The sequence below is a fragment of the Eulemur rufifrons genome, chromosome 8 (assembly GCF_041146395.1).
Source record: "Eulemur rufifrons isolate Redbay chromosome 8, OSU_ERuf_1, whole genome shotgun sequence".
In the NCBI taxonomy this organism is placed as follows: Eukaryota; Metazoa; Chordata; class Mammalia; order Primates; family Lemuridae; genus Eulemur; species Eulemur rufifrons.
Window position 1 is genome coordinate 108,253,246 of NC_090990.1, and position 23,717 is coordinate 108,276,962.

General features: G+C 37.0%; 1 protein-coding gene across 3 annotated transcripts in view; it reads left to right on the top strand.

Annotated features, from left to right (window-relative positions):
• Positions 1-322: 322 nt before the first annotated feature.
• The window catches only part of GDAP2 (ganglioside induced differentiation associated protein 2), a 63,697-nt gene continuing 40,302 nt past the window's right edge, over positions 323-23,717 (top strand). Inside the window, exons 1-5 of one of the 3 annotated variants that reach the window (XM_069478906.1) lie at positions 323-381; positions 10,890-11,132; positions 12,437-12,576; positions 22,318-22,471; positions 22,908-22,996. In XM_069478906.1, the coding sequence (XP_069335007.1) occupies positions 10,957-11,132; positions 12,437-12,576; positions 22,318-22,471; positions 22,908-22,996 (559 nt within the window). In that variant the 5' untranslated portion in view covers positions 323-381; positions 10,890-10,956. Of the gene's footprint in view, positions 494-779; positions 828-10,889; positions 11,133-12,436; positions 12,577-22,317; positions 22,472-22,907; positions 22,997-23,717 lie in introns of those variants that run through there. The other 2 variants (XM_069478905.1, XM_069478907.1) reach the window with 2 other exon arrangements.

Below are 23,717 nucleotides of genomic sequence, written 5' to 3' on the forward strand. Positions count from 1 at the left end.
CTGTTCCGGGACCCTCTTCCGCCAGACCTTCCCTTTGCCTTCTAGGAGGAAATGACGGAGCGGCGGGCCTCTGATTGGTGAGCGCCGGCTGGGAGCGGAAGCCGGTGTTTCGCCGCCCAGAGCATTTGCAGCTGATCACTCCAGCCTCCCGGGACTTTGATTCGCCTTGGCCTGCGCGCTTCTGCTGAGGGCTGTCCGGAGATGTCGCTCGGCGGCCTTTTACCAGGAGCTTGACCCGCCCCACCCGCCGCCCGGATGGAACCACCGGAGTGCTGTGAGAGGCCGGACGCAGCGGGAGCGCAGGCGGGGCGGGGCGGGGCGGCCTGGGGGCGCGGCTGGAGGCGCACGGGACTCGGCCCCGGGAGGGGGTGCGGGCACAGGGTTAGTTCTGTGCGTTCTCTGGAAGAATGAGCCTGACGCTTCTTCCTCATCGGCTGGTTGGGTTCTCACCCAAGGCACTGTCGGGGACGCCGTGTCGACGAGAAGAGAGAGGGTAGGCAGACGCGGACACAAGGGACGTGGGGGCCGTAGCCTAGGAGGCTCGCGCCCTAGGTGCAGGAGAAATAGGGCGGCCGGGAGCCCTGCTAGTTGTAGCCCCAAAGTCAAGTCCATGTTGCAGCCCCTGTGGACTGGGCGTTCCACGAACTGAGAGCAGCTCAGGTCAGAGTAAACGCTGAGCACAGGATGCTGAGTTGTCTGGGTCCCCGCAATCCCAGGAGTGACATTGGCCTGGCTTTGTGTTTCCGCTCTCTGGCCGCTTGAGGGGGAAGTGACCAGGGCTGTCTCCTCCTTGTTTGCTGACTGAGGCTTAGGTGCTCTGTTACCAGGTGGGAATTAGGTTTTCTTTCTTGCAGTTCTGCCCGCTTTTATTCTTGAGCTGCATGGAAGTATGACATCAGTATGAGTTCTGATGTCTAGAGCTATGCAAAATTAAAGCTAACACGTAGCTATACAATAGAAGTAAGCTCCTGCCATCGCTTAGTGAGCAAGATATCTGTAGCCAGCCTGGAAATTAGACTTTTGTCTACATTATCTGATTTTCTTCAGACATTTCTGGAGGTTTTTAAGACATGTTCAGCTAATCTTCCATATTCAAGACAATTGCAGTTGTAGAGAATGCATATGATGAGACAGGATAGCTGAAGCGGCATGGGTTTTTTTTTTTTTTTAGGGGTCATAGGTGTTTTGAAACAAAATTGCTATGGACTGGATGAATGAGAAGGGAAGAAATTGTGGCAACAAACTACTATTTCAAGAAGTTTGGTGGGGAAGGGGACATTTGGGTGGGTATGTACGATTAATACCTTCTGTAGGTGCTGCGCGTTATGTCATTTTAGAAAGAAAAGCGTGTTCTTCGCTGGAAAACTACATAGTTTAGATTCTATCTAAATAACATTCCTTGGATGATTCGATTCTCACAAAGCTATTTTGCAACTATGTAAACTGTAGATAACTGATGCTACGTAATTTTTTTCTAGACATGCAAATTCTCTCCTATCTCTTGGAGATTCAGTGAAAGCTTTGCCTCCTTTTGCATGTTTATTTCAATATTCCTAATGTATTAATGTGTCTAATTTATGGAATTTCTTTTATCTACCATCTACCTGGTTTCTTTTGAGTTAAAATCTTGAACATGTGTTTGTTTTTATATTTGAATGAGTCATGATTTTTTTAAAAAAATCTGTTGCATTATTAAATATTACAGGAAGGGACAACCATAGATGAAAAAAATTTTAATAACAGTTGGTATCAGAACAACTGTGATTGAGTGCTAAGATAATACCTCTTTAAAAATTCCTTATGCGTTATTTCAAGGATATAACCCTACTTTCTTATTTAAGTTTCAAGTAGCCTTATGTATTAATACTTGTAATTGAAACATAGTGCAGTTCATTTAACATGAAGGTAGTACTACTGATTCACTATTAGGGCATGTGCTTTGAGTGACTTGCATTATGTTAAATTTTACCTGTGCCGTTGACAGGCTTATAAATGTTTTTGTTGCACTGTATTGTTGACATATTTGACCAATTCAGTTAGTTTTCCAACTGAGAAACTTTTTTTTTTAAAAAGTCAATCTTTTTATTTGCATAAAATGATTCTTAGTTATAATAAATTTGGTGTTGGATGAAGGTAATGTGCACAATATTCTAACATTCTTTGAACTTTTAAATATTGAAATGCAAAGACATGAAGACTGGTAAACCTGTAATTTATACAAACACAATGAAATAGAGCTAGTAATTAATGGAGGCTAAATGCATGGACCAACTCTTATACTTTTATCCAGGCCTATGTAATCTATGTAAAAATTTTGAAGAGAGGATAAACAAGTTAAAAGTTCTCATTTTTCTCTCTCAAATGATACCATTTTCTTTTTATCCAGGCAAAGTCAGGTTTTTTGAGACAGTTATCCAAGGCATTCTGCCCAGTTTTCCCCAGTCTTGAACAATCAAATCTGATCTCTCTAGGCAATCCAGTTATTCATATATGGCAATATTTAGAGGACTTCTTAAACTAAAAGATGACAGGATTTGGGGGAAAAGATAAGATACAGTGTATGTGAACTGTTTACACTGTATCATTAGCATTATAAAGGATACATAGTGGGTTCTCTGTGTCTTTAGGTTCTCTTCCATTAATGTACTGAAGATAGTATGGCTAAGGAATGGATCTGATCCATTCTGGAATTTTCTGTTTATCCCATGTAGGGTTTTTTACACTAGGACATTAATGTCTTGCTTCAGGAGCCATTTTTACTAAGGCTTAGTTTTTGCTTATGAACTTGTTCAAAGAACAGAACTGATTGATTTTCAGTGGAAAGTCTTGCTCCCCTTTACTGTTATCCAAAATTCTGGTTGTGGCTATAAATTACTGTAGCCTTCCCCTCCTCCCTCCCTCACTTGAGCATTCTGCATTCTTTCTATCACTTGGATTCTTAGTCTGAGAACCCTCTCAAATTTATTTGCAAATCTGTGCTTATATGAGCTCATGCACACACATTTTGGGGGGCGAAAGGGTCCTTATCTTTCATGTGATTCTCAAAGGGGCATGGAACTTTGAGAATATTAGGAACCACTGTTCCTTCAGGGATCAGGTTTTCCTGCCTAGCTTGGATCTGTGGCTCCATTTGCTTTATTGCCAAGATGTGTGTGTTTAGGGAAGGGGGAGATTCCAATCACTTTTTGATGAGAAAAATCAATTTCTGTTTAGAGATGGAGCTGAAAAAGAATTCAACCTTTGTTAAATGCTCTGACACTTTCCATAAAATGCCATTAAATTTTGCCCTACAATAAGAGCTATGAGCATTACTTAATACTATTTAACATCCAGTATATCATGGGTCACAATGACTTTTAAAAGCCGGGAAGATTCAACAAACTGTACTGACAAGATATGATTGGAGATATAGGAGAAACACCAGAGTATACTGTAAAAGAAGATAATAGAGTTTCAAGGAGGGGATGATCAATAATAAATGTGACTAAATTTTAATTAACTCTTGGATTTGACATTTGGGAAGTTATTGTTGACCTTGAAAGAGGTCATTTTAGCATTGTTATAAAGAAGAAGCAAAACTGCAGTAGGTTGAATAAATGGCAGAAGAGGAAGTAGAGCTGCAAAACAGATTACTCTTAAAAAGCTAAGTGGTGAAAAACAGGAGTTTAAGATTCTGAAGAAGAAATGGCACAGAAAAATTTTGAGAATAGGAAGACTAAGGGGAAGGCGAGATGATGTTGTGAAGGGAGAATTGGTGTTATTACACTCTCTTAAGAGGAGAAATCGTCAAGTGGAGTAAAATGCTTAAATTAAGGGAGTTTGACAGGTTTAAAAATGTGGAATATAACTTAAAATCACTTGGAAGTTAGAAGGAAAGAAGATAAATTTTGAATTGGAAGGACATTAAGGTAATAGAACTGTGATCTTTCTTTTCTCAGAGCAGCAGAAAGAGAAGGAGTCAATGTGATATGATGTAGTGGGAGTGGCTTGGGTTTTAGTACCAACTCATCCTTGATTTGAATCTCAGCATGCCACTTACTAGTAACATTACCTTGGGTGGTTATTGATCCTCTTAGTCTTGATGCCCTCACTGTGAAATAAGAGTTAGAATACCTACTTTGTGAAATTATTGTAAGGATTAGTGAGCCACAGGGTGTTAGATATGTTACACACATTAGATATATACCTGCCACAGTGGTCTTCTTTCAGTTGCTTTAGTGTCCTAGGCTCCTTATCACCTTAGAGCTCCCATATTTACCCTTACCCCTGTCTGTAAAACTCTTATGCTGCTTTTGGTCTTAACTGTAACTTTCTGGAAGAGACATCCTCTGCTTCACCAATCTATATTAGCTCCCCTTGTTCTTTATAACTCACTTATCACAGATTTTAGCTATGTGTTTATTTCTATGATTATATGTTTGTGTGATTTTTGTGGCTCCATCTCTTCTACTGGACAGAAAATAAGTACCTAATGTGCTTAAATGAATGAAGCCTGGGACATAGTAGGCAAATAAGCACTTGTTATCTTACGGTTTTTATGGGTCAGGAATTCAGTAGTGGCTTGGTTGTGTGGTTCTGATTCAGGGTCTTTCTCATGAGGTTGCAATCAATATGTCAGCTGGGGATGAAGTCATTTTAAGCCGGACTGGGACTAGAGAATCCACTCCAAGGTGATTCATTCACATGCTTGACAATTGATGCTGGTGGTTGGCAGGAACCCTTAATTTCTTCCTGGGGGGGCCTCTCCATTGGCTGCTTGAGTGTCCTCAAGTCATGGGGGATAGCTTCCTCGGAGCAAGCAGTCTAAAAGAGAGGAAAGTGGTGTTGATAGAGGGCTCAGCTGAGGTTAGAAGGCCCGTATTTGTTTTGACAGCAGACAGGACAATCACCTGATTTTCTTTTTTCTAGTGACAACAGGAACAGAATCAGAGAAAACAGATGTTGGGTTAACCTAGGTGTTAGGGATTAATAAGTCATTACAAGGGAATTTATGACATTGAGATATATGAGAGCATATCTTAATTTAGCAATTTGTATTTGATATGTCTGTCTGGTGCCTGTTAGAAGTCTTTGACAGAGTGCTTTGGTTTTTGTGACACATGGAGAGATACTTTCATCTCAACAGTGGTGCAGGTGACTTTCACACTGGCTCTGAGAAAGTTGTAACAGGTAACTTTTAACGTGCCTTGCTTTATACCCGGTCCTTTGCTGTGCAGTTTTGACACAGATTATCTCATTTATTCCTTACAATAATCCTAGGAGATAATGACCCCTATTTTAGAAATAAAGAAACTCTAGCTTAGAGTCAAGGATAGCACAACTATTAAATGGCGGATCCTAGATCCAAACTCAGACCTTCTGATAGCAGAGCCCAAACTCTTAATATTGTACCCTACTGCCTCTGCTTCACTGGGTAATTGCATGTGAAAATATTTACCTTAAAATACTAAAGAAGCTGGTTTCAAAATTTTACATTTAGTATGATTTTAACTATCACAGAAAAGGATAATAAATACATCAAAATTTGAGAGTTTTTTCCCTCTCCCTTAATTTCGGTATTTTTCAAATGTTCTGTAACCAGGTATTGCTTAGAGTCAGAAAGAAAAGTTATTTTAAAGAAGCCATTTTGTTCTGAAAGTTGGCATTCAAGTTTGCAAACTAAAAACTGTATTTGTGTTTAATGGAATTTTTTTTATATTATGGTTCAGAACTTTCAGTATTGGTCGTTGTCATCACAAATCTGTAAATAATTTTTTTAATTATGAATTTCTACAAAGTGTCCATCCATTGAGCTTGAGGCAATTCAACCATGATAAATCAGTATAGTCCCCATTTGTCCTCTGTTTGGCTTGTCTAGTTTAAGTCTGAATATTTATAAACAGATCAACAAACTTGTGGTTGCTTCCAGTATCAAAGACCCATTGGATGAACTAAACACCAACCTCTAGACAAAATTAATTTCTTTATTTCAAAATAATTTCAAAGGAGTAATTATTATCAAATAAGAATTATCCTCATACAAATTTATCATAGTATAATCTACATTTTCTGAAATTGTTATATAAAGGATTTTATTTCTATTCCACAATGTTGATATAAAAATTATATCATGCTAGATCTGTGTTTTATTTCAATGGTATCCCATGTATCTCAGCAAGAAACACCAAGGAATTAGTTGTGGAAGGGCATGTTTGAACTCCTTGACTCTGACAACAAACGTTAGGATCATACCAAGATATTTCTCACAAAAGAAGTTCACAGGCCACCTTTCCTTTTCTTTTTTTCTTTCAGAATATTATAGGGGTACAAATGTTTTGGTTACATGGATTACTTTTGTACTGCTTCAGACAAAGTTATAAGTGTGCCCATCACCCAGATAGTGTGTGTTGTACCTGTTAGATATGATTTCACCCATCTCCTTCTCCCCGCTCCCACCTGCTTGATTTCCATTGAGTTTTACTTCCATTTTTGCACATGAGTGCTGTTCAGTTAGTTGCAATTTAATAGGAAATACATGTGGTAGTGGTTTTTCCATTCTGGCAATACTTCATTTAGGAAAATGGTCTCCAGTTCCATCCAGATTGTTACAAAAGATATTAATTCATTTTTAATGGCTGAGTAGTACTCCATGGTATATACATATACCACATTTTATTAATCCACTCATCAATTGATGGGCAATTGAGTTGATTCCACATCTTTGCAGTTGTGAATTGTGCTGCAATAAACATTCAAGTGCAAGTGTCTTTTGATAAAATTATTTCTTCTCCTTTAGGTAAATACCTAGTACTGGGATTGCTGAGTCAAATGATAGGTCCACTTTTAGTCTTTGAGGATCTCCATACTATTTTCCATAGCAGTTGTACTAGTTTGCAGTCTCACCAATAGTGTACGTGTTCCTTTCTCTCTGAGTCCATGCCAGCATCTATTGTTTTGGGACTTTTTGATAGAAGCCATTCTCATTAGGGTTGGGTGATATCTCATTGCAGTTTTGATTTGCATTTCCCTGGTTATTAGTGACATTGAGCATTTTTTCATATGTTTGTTGGCAATTAATCTTTCTTCTTTTGAAAAGCTTCTGTTCATGTCTTTTGCCCACTCTCTAATGGAGTTGTTTGATTTTTTCTTTCTGATTTGCTTGAGTTCTTTGTAGATTCTGGTCGTGCTTTATCAGATGAATAGCATGCAAATATTTTCTCCCATTCTGTAGGTTGTTTATTTGCTCTGTTGATTATTTCCTTGGCTGTGAGGAAGCTTTTTAATTTAATCAAGTCTCATTTATCTATTTTAGTTGTTGCTGTGATTGCCATTGGGTTCTTCTTCATAAATTCTTTGCCTAGGTAGATATCTAGTAGAGATTTCCAGTATTTTCTTCTAGAATTCTTATGGTTTCATGCCTTAGGTTTAAGTCTGTTTTCCATCTTGAATTACTTTTGAGTGGTGAGAGGTATGGCTGTTTTAGTTTTCTACTAAGTGGCTATCCACTTTTCCCAGCACCATTTATTGAATAGGGATTCTTTTCCCCAGTGTATATTGTTGTCTGCTTTGTCAAAGATTAAATGACAGTATGTGGATGGTTTTATATCTGAGTTCTCTGTTCTGTTCCATTGGTCTATGTATAGGTTTTTGTGCCAGCACCTTGCTTTTTTGGTTACTATAGCCTTGTAGTATAGCTTAAAGTCTGATAAAGTGATGCCTCCAGATTTGTTCCTTTTGCTTAAGGTTGCTTTGGCTATTGGGGCTCTTTTCTGGTTCCAAACAAACTATAAAATTATTTTTTTCTAGATCTGTGAAAAATGGCATTGGTATTTTGATGGGGATTGCATTGAATCTACAAATCACTTTGGGCAATATGGACATTTTAACAATGTTGATTCTGCTGATCCATGAGCATGAAATGTTTTTCCATTTGTTTACATCATCTGCAATTTCCTTCCTCAGTGATTTGTAGTTTTCTTTGTAGTGATCTTTCACCTCCTTGGTTAAATATATTCCTAGGTGTTTTATTTTCTTTGCAGCTATTGTGAAAGGTATTGTGTCTTTGATTCTCAGCTTGACCATTGTTGGTGTGCAGGAATGCTACTGATTTGTGTACATAGATTTATTTGTAACCTGAGACTTTTTTGAATTTATGTATCAATTCCAGAATTCTCTTGGTGGAATCTTTGGGGTTTTCCAGACATAAGATCATATCATCAGCAAAGAGCAATAGTTTTACCACCTCTTTCCTCACTTGGATACCCTTGATTTTCTTCTCTTGCCTGATTACTCTGGCTAGAACTTCTAGTACTATGTTGAATAGAAGTGGTAATGATGGTCATCTTTGTCTTTTTCCAGTTCTAAGTGAGAATGCTTTCAAGTTTTCCCCATTCGGTATGATGTTGCTGTGGATCTGTCCACATACCAGCTTTCTTCCCCTGATCATATATCGGCTCTCATGTATGTTCATATTGCCAGTGACCTCTAACGTGCCACACCCACTAGGTTCCTAGTCCTGTACTCAACCTTTCCGTGGCATTGAACTATGATTCTTCTCAAGCACTCCTTGAAATACTTTCTTCATTTGGCTTTTAGGCTACCATACATTCTTGATTTTCCTTCCTTTCTTACTAATCCTTCATCTCACTTTCTGTCTTTCCTCTTTCCAACCTCAGAATTTTGCTGTAGGATCCAGTCCTTGGATCTCTTTTGTCTTTTTGCATTTACTCTCTAGGCTATCTTGTCCAGTTTCCATAGCTTTAAATGCCATCCATATGCTGAGACTTCCAAATTTATGTCTTTAGCCCAACGTCGTCTCTGAGCTCTAGCCTCATATAGCCAATTGTATGTTTGATGTAAACACAGCATCTCAAACTTAGCACATCCAAAAAGACATAAGAATAAAGTCTCTTGATTATCACTCCACCCTACAACCTAATCCAATTTCCCCCATCTCTGTAAATATCATTACCATCTACTCAGTTGCTTAAGTAATCTAGAAGTTATCTTTGATTCTGCTCTTTTCCCCCACCCTTTATATTCATTTTGCAAGTCTTGTTGATTCAAAATACATTCCAAATCTAAGATTTCTCACCACCATCATCTCACCTATATTACTATAATCATTTTCTACTGATCTCTGTTGTTTATACTTAGTCATTATTATCTTGATCAAGATCCTCTAATAGCTTCCCCTCATATTTAGAATAAGATCTAAACTTCTGGCCCAGCCTGGTGGCTCACGCCTGTGATCCTAGCACTCTGGGAGGCTGAGGCAGGAGGATTGCTTGAGGTCAGGAGTTTGAGACCAGCCTGAGCAAGAGCAAGACCCTGTCTCTACTAAAAATAGAAAAATTAGCTGGCTGTGGTGGCACGAGCCTGTAGTCCCAGCTACGCAGGAGGCTGAGGCAGGAGGATTGCTTGAGCCAAGGAGTTTAAGGTTGCTGTGAGCTAGGCTGATGCCATGGCACTCTATCCTGGGTGGCAGAGCAAGATTCTGTCTCAAAAAAAAAAAAAAAAAAAAAATCTAAACTTCTTATCATGGCTTACAAAACTGTATCATCTGGCCTTTCCCTCTCCCACCAGCCTCATCACCTATCACTCATTACCTAGTCCTAGCTTATTCTGCTTTAGCCAAAGGGGTGTTCTTGCTCTTTCTAGAATATACCAAGCTCCTTCCTGCCCTTTGGGCTTTTGTACTTGCTATTTCCTTTGGAACGCTCCCCAGAGTGTCACATGGCTTGCTCTCCCACTTTAACTCTGCTGAGATGTCACCTTTTCTCTCATAATACTTACTGCCTCCAGTCATGCTGTTAGGTACCTGCTTGCTTCTTTATCGCCTACCGTCTCATCTCTTCTCCACAGAAGCATGAGCCCCCCAACGGCAGGGACTTGCTCTGTCTTATTCACCAGCATATCCTCAGTACCCAGAATACTAGCTAATGCATAATAGATGCTTACAAAGATTTATTGGTTGAATGAACCTACCGTTTTGCTGAAACATCTGTCTGACTTACTGGCAAATTGTCCTTTTCTCTGGTGGAATTTCCCGTGACCTCTCTTCAGTACTTGACACTATATGTCTTCCTATCACCCTTCTCTTCTGATTTCCATATTTCAATGCATCCAACTACCTACCACACTGCTGTCTCATATACCATATCCTATAAGTTGTCAACTTCTGTTCATTCTTCCTTTGTATTTTGCCTATTAAATTTATGCCTCCTTCTCTATCTCTTTTGCTACCTGGTTGGCACATTTCTTATCTCGTACTAATTGATTGCAGTAACTTCCCTGCGTTTCATTTTGTTTTACTCAATACATCCTCCACATTATCATCAGACTGAACTCTTTCAGGGGCGGGGAACCTGCGGCCTTGGGGCCACATGTGGCCTTCTGGATCCTTGAGTGCAGCCTTTTGACTCAATCTACATTTTACAAAACAAATCCTTTTAATAAAGGGATTTGTTCTGTGAAGTTTAGATTCGGTTGAGGGGCCACACTTGGACATCTGGAGGGCCACATGTGGCCTTCAGACCAAATAATTTATCTTTGTATCTTTTGCAGCATCTAGCACTTTTTTTGTTTGTTTGTTTTGGATAGTAGGCACTCAGTAAATGTTGAATGAATAGTTCTATTTCTGGAAAGTAGAACTGGTGGGCCATGTGATTATTTTAATGGCTGTAATTCTTTGAAAAGAATTTATGCTTAAATAATCTCCCTTTATTCTGGTTTTAAAAAAGCTGTAGCAATTTTTTGTTGTCTGTTGTTTTTAACGGACTACTTAAGTGACTGTAATCACATAATGTATTATTGGAGTATTTCATAGTAGAGTTTTGTTTTTTGATTTAATGGAATTCAAGTAATATTGTGCTTCTTTATTAAAATGGTTCTTTTTTTTCTTTCTTAAGCTAAAGTCTCCAGTGAATACTGAATTGCTGAGGAATTTGAGAAAAGACAAACCAAACTTCTCATTCCATGGATCCCTTGGGTGCACCTTCCCAGTTTGTAGATGTGGATACACTAACAAGCTGGGGTGACTCATGTGAAGATGAATTAAATTCTTCTGATACTACAGCTGAAGTATTTCAGGAAGGCACTATTAGATCACCTTTTCTTTATAATAAAAATGTCAATGGAAAAGTGATTCTTTGGTAATTCTTTGATTATATCATATCATGAGGAGATAGCACTTTCTTATAATTTCTTCCAAACTATTTTCTGTTTTCTCTTATAGCCCTAGCATTGTTGAAACATTGCTTTGTATAGATATATATATATGTACACACACACACAGCTTTATTGAGGTATAATTGACATAAAATAAACTGCACATATTTAAAGTGTACAATTTGATATGTTTTGACATATGTATATATCCATGCAGCCATCACCACAATGAAGATAGCAAATATATCTGTCCCCTCCAGAAATTTTTCTATGTTCCCTTCTAATCCCCCCCTTCCTGTCCTTCTCGGCCTCCACGTCCCTAAGCAACCACTGATCTTCCTATCACTATAGGTTAGTTCACATTTTATAGAGTTTTATATAAATGGAATCGTGTGCTTTTTTTTTGGTCTGGCTTCTTTGAGAAGAATTATATAAATTCATCTGTGTTGTATGTATCAGTAGTAGTTCATTGTTTTTTTCTTTTTAAAAAACTTTATTGAGATAAAATTCACATGCCATATAATTCACTAATTTTAATTATATAATCCAGTGGTTTTTAGTATATTCATAGGGTTGTATCACCATAACCACAGTCAATTTCAGACATTTTTATCAGCCCAAAGCCCTGTACCTATTCAGCAGTCACTCCCCATTCCACCCTAATCCCTCAGCAACCACTAACTTTCTGTCTCTATAGATTTGCTGAGTCTGGACATTTCCTGTAAATGGACTCAATAAAGTAAAATAAGTGGTTTTTTGTGACTTAACATGATGTTTTCAGGGTTCATCCATGTTGTAGTTTGAATCAGTACTTCATTCCTTTTCATGGCTAAATAATATTCCATTATATGGATATAGCATATTTTATTTATCCATTCATCTGTTGATAGACATTTAGATTATTTACACTTTTTGGCTATTATGAATAATGCTACTGTGTCTAAACTCTTAAACCAACCCTTTTCAGCTCTGTAAGCATTCTGTTACAAAGAAAAATAAGTACAAAGCAAAAGTATAACATGATGGTTTTGTGAGTTTTAGGGTAATAGGAATTGCATTAAATCTTGCATTACAGATCTCTCTAAGATTCCAGATTAACTTTTTTCCTCACCCTCTGTGTAATGATACCAGATTAATTTTTTTAAGTCAGGAATTTCTTTTGTACTATTGCTTCGCTTGTGAGCTATCAAAACCAACATCGTGAAGGAAGTGAGGATAGAATGTTTGAAAGAATTAGAAACAAGGTTTCTTATCCCTCTCTTCCTCTCTTTGCTCTTTGTTTTCTCAGGAAAGGAGATGTGGCATTACTGAACTGTACAGCTATTGTGAATACCAGCAATGAAAGTCTCACAGATAAGAATCCTGTGTCAGAAAGTATCTTCATGCTTGCAGGGCCTGATTTGAAAGAGGATCTCCAAAAACTTAAAGGCAAGTGAATTTTCTTAGGTATATTATTGCTTAGGAAATATTTATTTTAATGTCCTCTGCCTTGAAGAAGCATGTTTTGCATTTAAGTGAGAAAATTATGTAGATGTAGCTGCTTTTGTTGAAAATGAATAAAAACAGCTTCTAAAGCTTCATTTTAACAAAATTTAACACATTTTGAAATATGTTAAAAGCTGAACCCTAGAATTTACCATCAGTAAAACTCTGTTATGTTCCTAAATTTTAAAATGACAATCATTATAGCTGGTTATATCTTTGGGAGTATTTTCTTGGCTGTATATTTCTTGTACTGATAAGCCTTGTAGAACAATTATCCTCCTGAACTGGAAAACTTTTTATTACTAACCTAGCAGCCCTTTGGTATTGTTATTTGAGCCCAAATGGAAAATCGTGAAACTCAATCTTTCCATTTTATAAAAAGTATTTATGAAATACAGTAAGGTTCCTTAAAATGTAAACAGCAAATCCTACCTGTGTGAAATGTTGCTTTCCTTGACTTCTACAATTTTTAACACAACTGGTTTCTAACCTGATAAAGATTAGAATTTGAATAGAAACACTTAAAGTACTAGCTCTATGAAAGAAAGGACAGAAGGGGAAGAATTGCATTCTTTGATTAAGAAACTGAATTTTGACTGTGAGGGCAGAGGAGAATAAAAGCCCTTAATTAAACTGCAAAACAAGATAACACAAAGAGCATGTAGAAATTAGAAAGAATATTAAAGATATTAATAAAACTGAAAAGTTGTTTGGTAAAAGTAACAGAGAAGCTGATCTGGAAAAATTCCTAATGGAGTGTGTGTGTGTGCGTGCTCACCTACACCTTACAGCTAGCCTTACAGGTGATAAAGAAGATAAGAAAATTTAACACAAGTATACAAGTAAAACTTCAATATTTAACAGCGTATGTTTGAGAGTCTCCAAGCTGAGGTTCCTGTTATAACTCTGGCCTTTACTAACTGTGTAAGTTAAGACCAGTTACTTCACCTCTGAGTCTGAGTTTCCTCGTCTCTAATGTGGGGATGGTAATAATATTTCCTACCTCAGTTCCTGGCATAAAGCAAGAGCTTAATAAATAGTTGGGGATGGAAAGAATTAATATAAAAACTAAAATAATGGACATTAGGTGCTAAGCACATCCTAAGCAGTCAAGAAATGTTATTTCTGGTGTTAGCTATTAGGCCTCAGTTGTTTTATTTAATGAATCAATGCCAAACTTAAGAGAGGTTATTAGTGATGCACTGAAGGGCTGAAGACTTAATCCTGTCCCCTTTTTTATATTTTTATTAACAGCTTAGTATATGATAACAAAGTATGATTTACCAAATTTGTAGATAGAAAACTGGTAGAGGTCAGAGGAGATATTGGATGATATATTTTAGATTTTTAAATATCTGGACTAGAAATATGAGCCAAAAAATGAAAAAAATTAACAGACATGAATATTAAAGTCTTGCAGTAAGTTCAAAACAGTAATTACCCAAGTTCAGGATGGGGAAGTCTGGTTTGACAACCCTCATTGTGTAAGGAAGTATTTTCTATCTCAGTATAATGACATTGTCTTCCATTCCATTATTCATGCAAGATACCTTAGAGTTAACACTTCCCTCTTCCTTACTCCTCACATAGTCTGTCATCACACCCTACGTTTATCTTGAGTCTATTTCTCTCCATATCGCTGCCTCCAACCTAGTGTATGCTATCATCATTCCCTGCCTGGATTACAACCATCACGTCTCTCCTAGCTGGTCTCCCCGCATCCATTCTTCTTTTCTTAGATTTTCCACACACTAACCAGTAAGTCTTTGCTCTTTAGTTTGTAAATCTCTACTTAATGTTCTCCTACTTCAAACCATTTAGTGACTTCCCATTAAACTTAAAATCGAAACTCCTTGAACTGGTCTCCAAAGACCTTGCAAAATCTCACTCACTTATCTCCAGGCTTATCCCACACCCCCTTTTCCCATACCTCAAGTACTTGAGTCAAACTGATCTTCTCTTACTGCCTGATCATCCACGCTCCTTCCCAATTTTCCTCATGCTGTTGCTCTTTCTCTTGATTGTCAACCCGTATTCTTAAGTCTTGGCTTACATCTCTTGAGCACTGTTTCCTTTTACTTCATAACAGATCAGTCTCTCCATGGTATATGCTCCCAGCCTGTGGTACTTTTTTTTTGTGCCGTTATCACAATTATAAATTGTCCTGTGATGACCATGTCTCCATTAAACTATACACTTCATGTGGACAGGAAGTGTATGTCTTATTAGCCTCCAGTGCCAATACGAAGAATAGTGAAGGCGTCCTTTAAGTAGCTGGTAAATAAATAGAAGCTCTTGAGGATTTTAATTGAAGAGATTCAGGATTGATAATGTGTTTGTTTCTACTATAAAAGCTAACAATTTCAGACTGTATCATTAGAAGGCCAGCATCAAAATCAAAGGAGGCTGTGGTTTCTCTCTCCTAGTAGTACCCTATGGTATATTGTGTTCATTTTATTTTATTTTATTTACTACTTTTTGAAAGTAATAAACTGGAATACACTTAACAGAAAGTTATTGTGTGGTAGACATTGTGGAAACCATATTATTTGAAAGAACAGTTTAAAGAGCTAGGATTAGCACAGAGAAGAGAAGATACGGAGGAAACTTACTAATTATTCTCAAATACTTGAAAAAGGATCATAATTGAAGAGAGAATGTGATAGTTCTGTTGTATTCCTGTAATCTTTGATAGGAAGATACATAAAACTTTAGTTCAGTTAATGAAACTTTTCTAAGAATTAGTGCTTCCTAAAAATGGAATAAGAAATGTTGGCTTACTGTACTCACATTTTCCCCTAAAAAAGTCAGTCTTACATATTCACTCTTTGAATTTAGGAATTTTATGAAACTAAAGCTCTTTGGGGTCTTTGTTGTTTGGACTAGATTGACAATGATGTTCAGCTTTAAAGAATTAGAATAACATCTGATAATTCACTTGCCTACTTGTTTCCAGGCAAGACATATAATTCAGACCTAAGTAAATATAGGTTGAAGTATCTACATATGCAAAGTGAGGAGAAAAATATTTTCTCCTTCAATCAGGACTACTGTACAATTTTGCTGCTTAAATGTTCTATATTACTCAGTATTTAAATGTGAGGGTTTGATAGGGTGAGAGTTCATATACTACATTTTTTGCTTACTCTGTTCTCTTACAGTTAGCACTCTTTTTGCTACAGGCATCAAACAGCTTTTGTGTTTCCTACTGTGGACATTAGGATTTGGAGAGAAAAAAGAGAAGTTGAAAAGTCCTAACAAATCTTCAATAATCAGATAGTCAGATTATCATTGCAGCAGTGCTTCTTAGCGAAGGATGTAGCCATGCTGGACAGTTGAGACTAGGAGTAAACTTATTTAGTGAATTTGTATTTATTTTACATGACTTAAAAATATGTTCAGGACTGTGTTTAACTGTTTATAACGATGTCAGGATTCAAGCTTTGAGATTAGAAGAAATTTGGACTAGAAAGAAGTGAAAGATTGGGAAGTAATACAGCAGTGCTTAGCATAACTCCAGTGTCCAGAGTTTTTGTTAATGATTACTAAAGGTGTAATTCCAAGAACAGAATATTCAGAACATTTAAACTTCTTTTCTATTTCTGAACTCTGAACTCTAACTCAAGAGATCTCTAGGACCGATTCAGCAAACTGACTGCCCATATAATGTGTGTGTTTTCTTGCTTTTTTTTTAAACCAAAATGATATATTTATATCCTTTCTTTTAAATAATGATTTTCTAGTTATAGAAGCAGTAAATGCAAATTATAGAAAATTATATACACACAAGCTAAAAATAAGTAAAAACTTAACATTTCCACCACACAAAGAGCACCACTATTAACACATTAGTGCATATCCTTCTGGATCTTTCTGTTTGTGGATGTGGATGTATACACACATTCTTACATCTTTTGTTACCAAAATAAAATAATTATACATACACTGTTCTCAAAATAAGGTAATTGTTTACATACTGTTCTGCAACTTGCCTTCTTCAGCAAATGAATTCCACATTTTAATTTCACAAATTACATCTAATACTTAGGCCATACTTAAAATTTCCAGCTGACCCACAAATGTCCTTTGCAGTTATTTTATCCAAGTTGGTATCCAATCCAGGACCACACAGTGCATCTTATTGTTATGTTTCTTAATTTGTGTGTGTGGTTTTTTGTAATCCAGCACTATTTTCATGACACTGATTTGTTGAGTGAACTCATCCAGTTGCTTGCTTTCTTTTTTTTTTTTTATTTCAGCTTATCATGGGGGTACAAAAGTTCAGGCGACATACACTGCCCATGTCCCGCCCATCCCCCCGAGTCAGAACATCAAGTGTGTCCATTCCCCAGACAGTGCGCATTGCACTCATCATGTAGTTATACCCCCATCCCCCCGAGTCAGAACATTCAAGCCTGACCATTCCCCAGACGGTGCGCATTGCACTCGTCATGTATGTATACACCCATCCCCTCTCCCCACTCCCCACCTCAGTTCAATACCCAATTGGTGTTATTCCCAAATGTGCACTTAGGTGATGATCAGGGAAACCAATTTGCTGGTGAGTACATATGGTGCTTGTTTGCCATTCTTGGGATACTTCACTTAATAGAATGGGTTCCAGCTCTATCCAGGAGAACAAAAGGGACTCCATATCACCTTTATTTCTTATAGCTGAGTAATAAATACTCTATGGTATATATATACCACAGTTTACTAATTCACTCATGAATTGATGGACATTTGGGTTGTTTCCACATCTTTGCTATTGTGAATTGTGCTGCTATAAACATTCGAGTACAGGTGTCTTTTTTATGGAATGACTTTTGTTCTTCTGGGTAGATGCCCAATAATGGGATTGCTGGATCCAGTGGTAGGTCTACTTGAATCTGTTTAAGGTATCTCCATAATGCTTTCCACAGGGGTTGCACTAGTTTGCAGTCCCACCAGCAGTGTATGAGTGTTCCTGTCTCTCTGAATCCACGCCAACATGTGTTGTTTTGGGACTTTTTGATAAAGGCCATTCTCACTGGAGTTAAGGGATATCTCATTGTGGTTTTGATTTGCATTTCCCTGATGATTAGGGATGTTGAGCATTTTTTCATATGTTTGTTAGCCATTCTTATATCTTCTTTTGAAAAATTTCTATTCATGTCGCTTGCCCACTTTTTGATAGGGTTGTTTGATTTTTTTCTTACTGATTTTCCTGAGTTCTAAATAAATTCTTTTTATCAGTCCTTTATCTGATGTGTATAGTATATGAAAATTTTTTCCCACTCTGTAGGTTGTCTGTTTATTCTCGTGACTGTTTCTTTGGCTGTGCAGAAGCTTTTTAATTTAATCAGGTCCCATTCATTTATTTTTGTTGTTGCTGTGATTGCCTTAGGGGTCTTCTTCATAAATTCTTTGCCTAGGCCAATGTCTGTAAGAGTCTTTCCTACATTCTCTTCTAGAATTCTAATCGTTTCACACCTAAGGTTTAAGTCTGTTATCCACCATGATTTGATTTTTGTGAGAGGTGAAAGCTGTGGGTCCTGTTTCAGTCTTCTACATGTGGCTATCCAGTTTTCCCAGCACCATTTATTGAATAAGGATTCTTGTCCCCAGAGTATGTTTTTGTTTCCTTAGTCAAAGATTAGATGGCTAAATTAGGATGGTTTTATATTTGGATTTTCTGTTCTGTTCCACTGGTCTGTCCAATTGTTTTCTAAGATGTCCCACTTTCTAGATCTGTCTTATTTATTTGAGGTACCATTTAGTTTATATTTCCTATAAACTGGAAGTTATATCTAATGGAATCAAGTTTTGGCTAAAACATTTCATGGATATTGTTGTGTTGTATACTCAATGTTGTAGTTTATTAGAAGACATTCAAAATCTGATTGACCATTGTGGTTAGTAGACCACTACTGATGCTAAGATGGTTCTTGGGATTGGGGCGATGATAAGAGTTTGATCCTTCCATTTGTACAATTATGTTTTACCTGTTGAGACTGAAAACTAATCTGTGTGGTGTCATCTAGGCTCTATGCATGTCCAGTTCTTCGTCATACATTCACCTAATGATTTTAGCACTGAATTGATAATCCCTGTCTGCACCAGTAATTTCATTAAGATTATCAAGTTGTGTTTTCTGAGATCTGTCATTTCATCCATCTTTTCTAGCTGGCATTCTTCTATAAAGTAGAGCTTTTCCTCATTAACTGGTGTAACTTGGTTGCTCTGAATTATAGTTTCTATTGGAGAGGCAGAACAAATGCTTAATTCTTTGAATTACCAATTTTCAAAACAAAGAATTGGTTTAATAGCTGCCTCACATGGTAACAAATGAGTTTTTTCTGGTTCTCTCTTTTTTATCATTTTGTACCTATAGCTATTCATTGATCAATGTATATATTTTTTAAATTCTTTAAATTTTATGTTATAATTTATGAAGGAAAGTAACAATCATCTGTTTTTCTCTTCCCTACCTTGATTTCTTCTTTCCAAGGGCAAATACTTTGAATCCTTTAAGTGCCTTATATTAACCTTCTATTTCCAAATAAAATGCTAAAACTACTGCTTGATTTTTTCATTACCTGTTGACTTATTACTATAGAAGTGAAAGATTAAACTCTCTTTCATCCAGTCCTCCCTTTTACATACATATGTAATACACACTGTTCTGTCACGATTTTTATTAAATCAGTATTCGGCATTAACATTGTGACTATATACACGTTGCTCACGCTAATTAGAAAGCATGTTAGTATTCTTTTTGTGTAACCTTTTTCTTCTAGGTTATTAATGGATTTGACTTTTTTTTACGTAATTTATTTATTTACTTTTTTAGAGATAGAGTCTCACTGTGTTGCCCAGGCTGGAATGTGGTAGCATGACCACAGCTCCCCACAACCTCAAACTCCTGGGCTCAGGCAATCCTCTTCCCTCAGACTCGTGAGTAACTGGGACTAGAGACGCACACCACCACGCCTGGCTAATTTTTTTTCCTTTGTAGAGACGGGGTCTTGCTGTGTTGCCTGGGAACTCTTGGCCTCAAGCAATCCTCCCACCTCGGCCTCCCAAAGTGCTGGGATTATAGGCATGAGCCACTATGCCTAGCCTTAACCCCAAACTTCTAAATACCACTATAAACTTCCTTTCAATGAAGTGAAACCCTTTAGTTTATCTTTGAGTTCCTTTTTTTTCTTGACAAGGCCCCTCTTGGAACCCTCCATCCTCTCCTTCCTCTAGGCTGTTCTCTATGCCTGCTATACAATTATTATCCTGGAACTGGAACTTTTTTTTTTAAATATCATCCTGGGAAATCCTTTTTTCTGTTTGATTGATTGGATCCTCAGTTTCCTAGATCTTGTGCACTTTCCTTCTTTGATGGACACCTTCATTTTTATGAGTAAATCTACCAGGAGATTTCTGAGAAGAGTGCAACAGGGCAAAATTACTGAGATCTTACTTCTACTTTCGTACTTAATTGGTAATTTGCTTGGAAAAGAATTCTGGCTTAGAAAGCATTTTCCAGAATTTTGAAGGTATTGCTTCGTTGTTTTCGATTTTGATTAGTGCTGTTGAGAAATCTGATGCTATTTTTATTACTGATTTTTTGTGTGTTACCAGTTTCTTCTTGGAAGCTTTATAATCTGATCTTTGTTTCTGGTGTTCTGAAATTTGACAGCGATGTGCCTTTGTGTGGTTTGGGTAGTCAGTGGGTTTTTTTGAGTCTAGAAACTCATCTTTTAGTTCTGGGAAATTTCTTGTTTTATTTCTTTAATTTCTTTAATAATTTCCTTTGTTCTGTATTTTCTGTTCTCTCTGAAGGAATCCTATTGGATACTGTACTTCTGTGTTTAATTCTTTGATTTTCTTATCTACTATCTCTTATTTTCATTTTCTTTTTTCTGGAAGATTCCCTCAACTTTAGTTTTAACCCTGCCATTGAACTTTTCATTTCTGCTGTCATATTTTTTGCTTGGCTATTACAGTTTTGTGAGTACTAGTTCCTATTCTCTGAATATTCTTTTATATATGTATGTAACTTTCTGGTTTTGTTTCAAAGGTATATCTTCTCTTACCTCTCTGAGGGTAGTAATTATGATGTTGAGATTTGGGTTTTGTTTTGGGTTTTTTTTTGTTTTTTTGTTTTTTTTGGTTTTTTTTCAGTTTTCTTCTCTGTGTTGTCTATTTCTTGAGTATTTGTTTGCTTTGTTCCCTTTTTGTTTTTGTTAGAGGCTTTCCTCCCTTGTTAGCTGGATTTAAGAGGGAAGAACTGAAAAGCTAATGGGAGGCTTTGTATGGGTGTCTTAGTTCAGGCTGCTATAACAAAGTACCATAGACTGAGTGGCTTATAAAGAACGAGAGTTTATTTCCCAAGTGCTAGAGGCAAGAAGTCTGAGATCAGGGTGCCACCATGGTCAGGTTGTGGTGAGCGCTCACGTCGGGCTTGCAGACAGCTGATTTGTCATTGTGTCCTCACATGGCAGAGAGAGAAAGCAAGCTCTCTGGAGACTCATAAAAAGACTCTAATCCCTTTTATGAGGACTGCACCCTCATGACCTTATTTAATTCTAATTACCTCCCAAAGACCCTACCTCCTAAACCATCACGTTAGGGTTCAGCATGAATTTTGAGGGGACAGAAGCATTCAGTTTATAACAATGGACAAAGGTTATTGCTCGGTGGGTCTTGGAGTAGGTAATAGAGCAGGAGCCCTGTTGTTCTATTGGGGAACTTCCCTCAGTTATCAGAATCTGTAGATCCTTTGGTTTGGGCCTCTTAATTTCTTGGAAAGGAAGCCTCCAGGGGTATAAGCCTGCATGTCTGTTTGGAAACCATTTAGGGGCAAAGGGCTAGACCTTTCACTGTTAAATATAATACTTTAAATAAATCCCCTCTTTCCAGCTATACCTGGGGTTCTGCAGTCCAGAAACTCTCTAGTTCAGCATCTCCAGGGAATAAACTTCCTCCCTGCTGCAATGGTGGTAAAGAATTCATCACCTTGTTGTGCTGGCTAGGGCAGGGGTTGTTGCAGATTTGACTGTTTTTATATAAAGTTTTAACCTGACCTCCTCTTTTTAGTCCCACTTTACAGCATTGCCTTTAGAATTACTTAAGGCTCTAATTTCTGAGCCGTTCTAGTGTTTTCCAGTAATAACAACAATAATAGCTAATGCATGTGTGTGCTTTTCATATATTAACTCACTTAATCCTGTGAAGTACTACTAGTATCCCCCTTAAATAAGGAAATTGAAGCATAATGAGACCAAGCACCTGCCTGTAGTGTCACAACAGGAATGTGGTAGACTCAGGATTTGAATCGAAGCAGTCTGTCTTGAATCCAACACAGCTTTTCAGATCAGCTTGCTTCATATTGATTATGCCATTTCTGCAAGCAGTTAGGTTTCTCTACTCTAAGTCAGTTATTATTAGTCCATTGACTTTCTACCTTCTAAAATTTTCATTATGCTTATCTGCTTTGTATTCTCTTCTCTCTCATTTTCTTTGTCTCTGTGCTTGTACCTATTATATTGTTTCTCTGTCATTTTGGGAACAGAAGGAACAGAGATAAATGCTTGTGTTCGGTCCATATTTTAAACTGAAATTTCTCAAAGTTCTTAATGCTGTCTCTGTTTTATGGTTTGCTTTGTTGTTTTTTTCCTCCAGATTTATGTATGTTTCCATTGTTCCCAGGTTGCCGAACAGGTGAAGCAAAATTGACAAAAGGATTTAATCTAGCTGCCCGGTTCATCATCCACACAGTGGGACCTAAATATAAGAGCCGCTATCGCACAGCAGCTGAGAGCTCCCTGTACAGCTGCTACAGAAATGTACTTCAGCTGGCAAAGTACGGTCTGCTCATTTTATGGACATAATATGTCATACATTGTTAAAGGTCCTGGTTATAAGATAAAACCTAGCTATGGAAGTCAAATTTTGAGGGGTTTAGATAATTTAGGAAGACCTTGAAGATAGAATTGATTATCTTTTCAAACTTACCAGGATAAATGGGATGGATTTGGGTGACTTGAGAATTTAACCTATTCCCATTTTATTCAGTTTTTATTTGAAATATATACCCCAAAGAGTATAATTTATTAAATTGTACTATTAAATTATATATCAGTGTAATTGTTAAATAGTGCAATTGGGTTAGCTATTATAGTAAATTTGTTGAAGTAGGGAAAGAGAAGCTAAGCTGCATTTGGAAATTAGTTATGTATTGTTATGTATGTATTACAGATGTTTGTAGTACAATTTTTATGTTTTCTGTTTAATTACAGAGAGCAGTCAATGTCTTCTGTTGGATTCTGTGTCATTAATTCTGCAAAACGAGGTTATCCTTTAGAGGATGCAACACACATAGCACTTCGTAAGTGATATTGGAGATGCTGTACATAAATTGAATCCTCACAAAATTTTTTATCACTAGTTAAATAGTTATAGCCAAAGAAGATTCATTGATTAACTGATCATGGCACCCTGGAGGGAAGTTTCTATTGACAAGTTGCAGGGCTCTCAATTTACTTTCTTAGGTTGACATTTTTATCTGTTTGAAAAAAGGCCTATAAGACTTGCCTATTAAATTTTTATTACATTTAACAGAGTTTAATTAAGCAAAAAATGATTCACAATTCAGGCAGGCCCCAGAACAAGAATAAGTTCAAAGCAGCTTGCCTGTTAAATTTGAAAGTGATTCTAAGGCTAGAAGTACAGCCAGTACATTAGATATTTGAATCAGAATTTAGAATAATCTTCACAGGCTGCAACAAATGCAATCAAAACAGATTTCATAGCATCATATTTATATACCACTTTACAATTTAAATAATCACTTTCACATGTGCTAGTTGAATATAAAACCCTGAATTTAGGTTTAAAAAAAAAAAAAACTGGGCTCAATCAATATGAGCCAAAATGTCATATACATGATATAAAAATATAGTGTACAGTTCAAGAGAGTTCATGGTATCATGTATATATGCAGGTTCAGACCACATCTCAAGTTTTATGTGAAGTTTTGGGTGTCATTGCATGAGACACAAACTGGAGGACAGTTTGAACTATTAGTGGTGTTTCATTGTGGACTTATT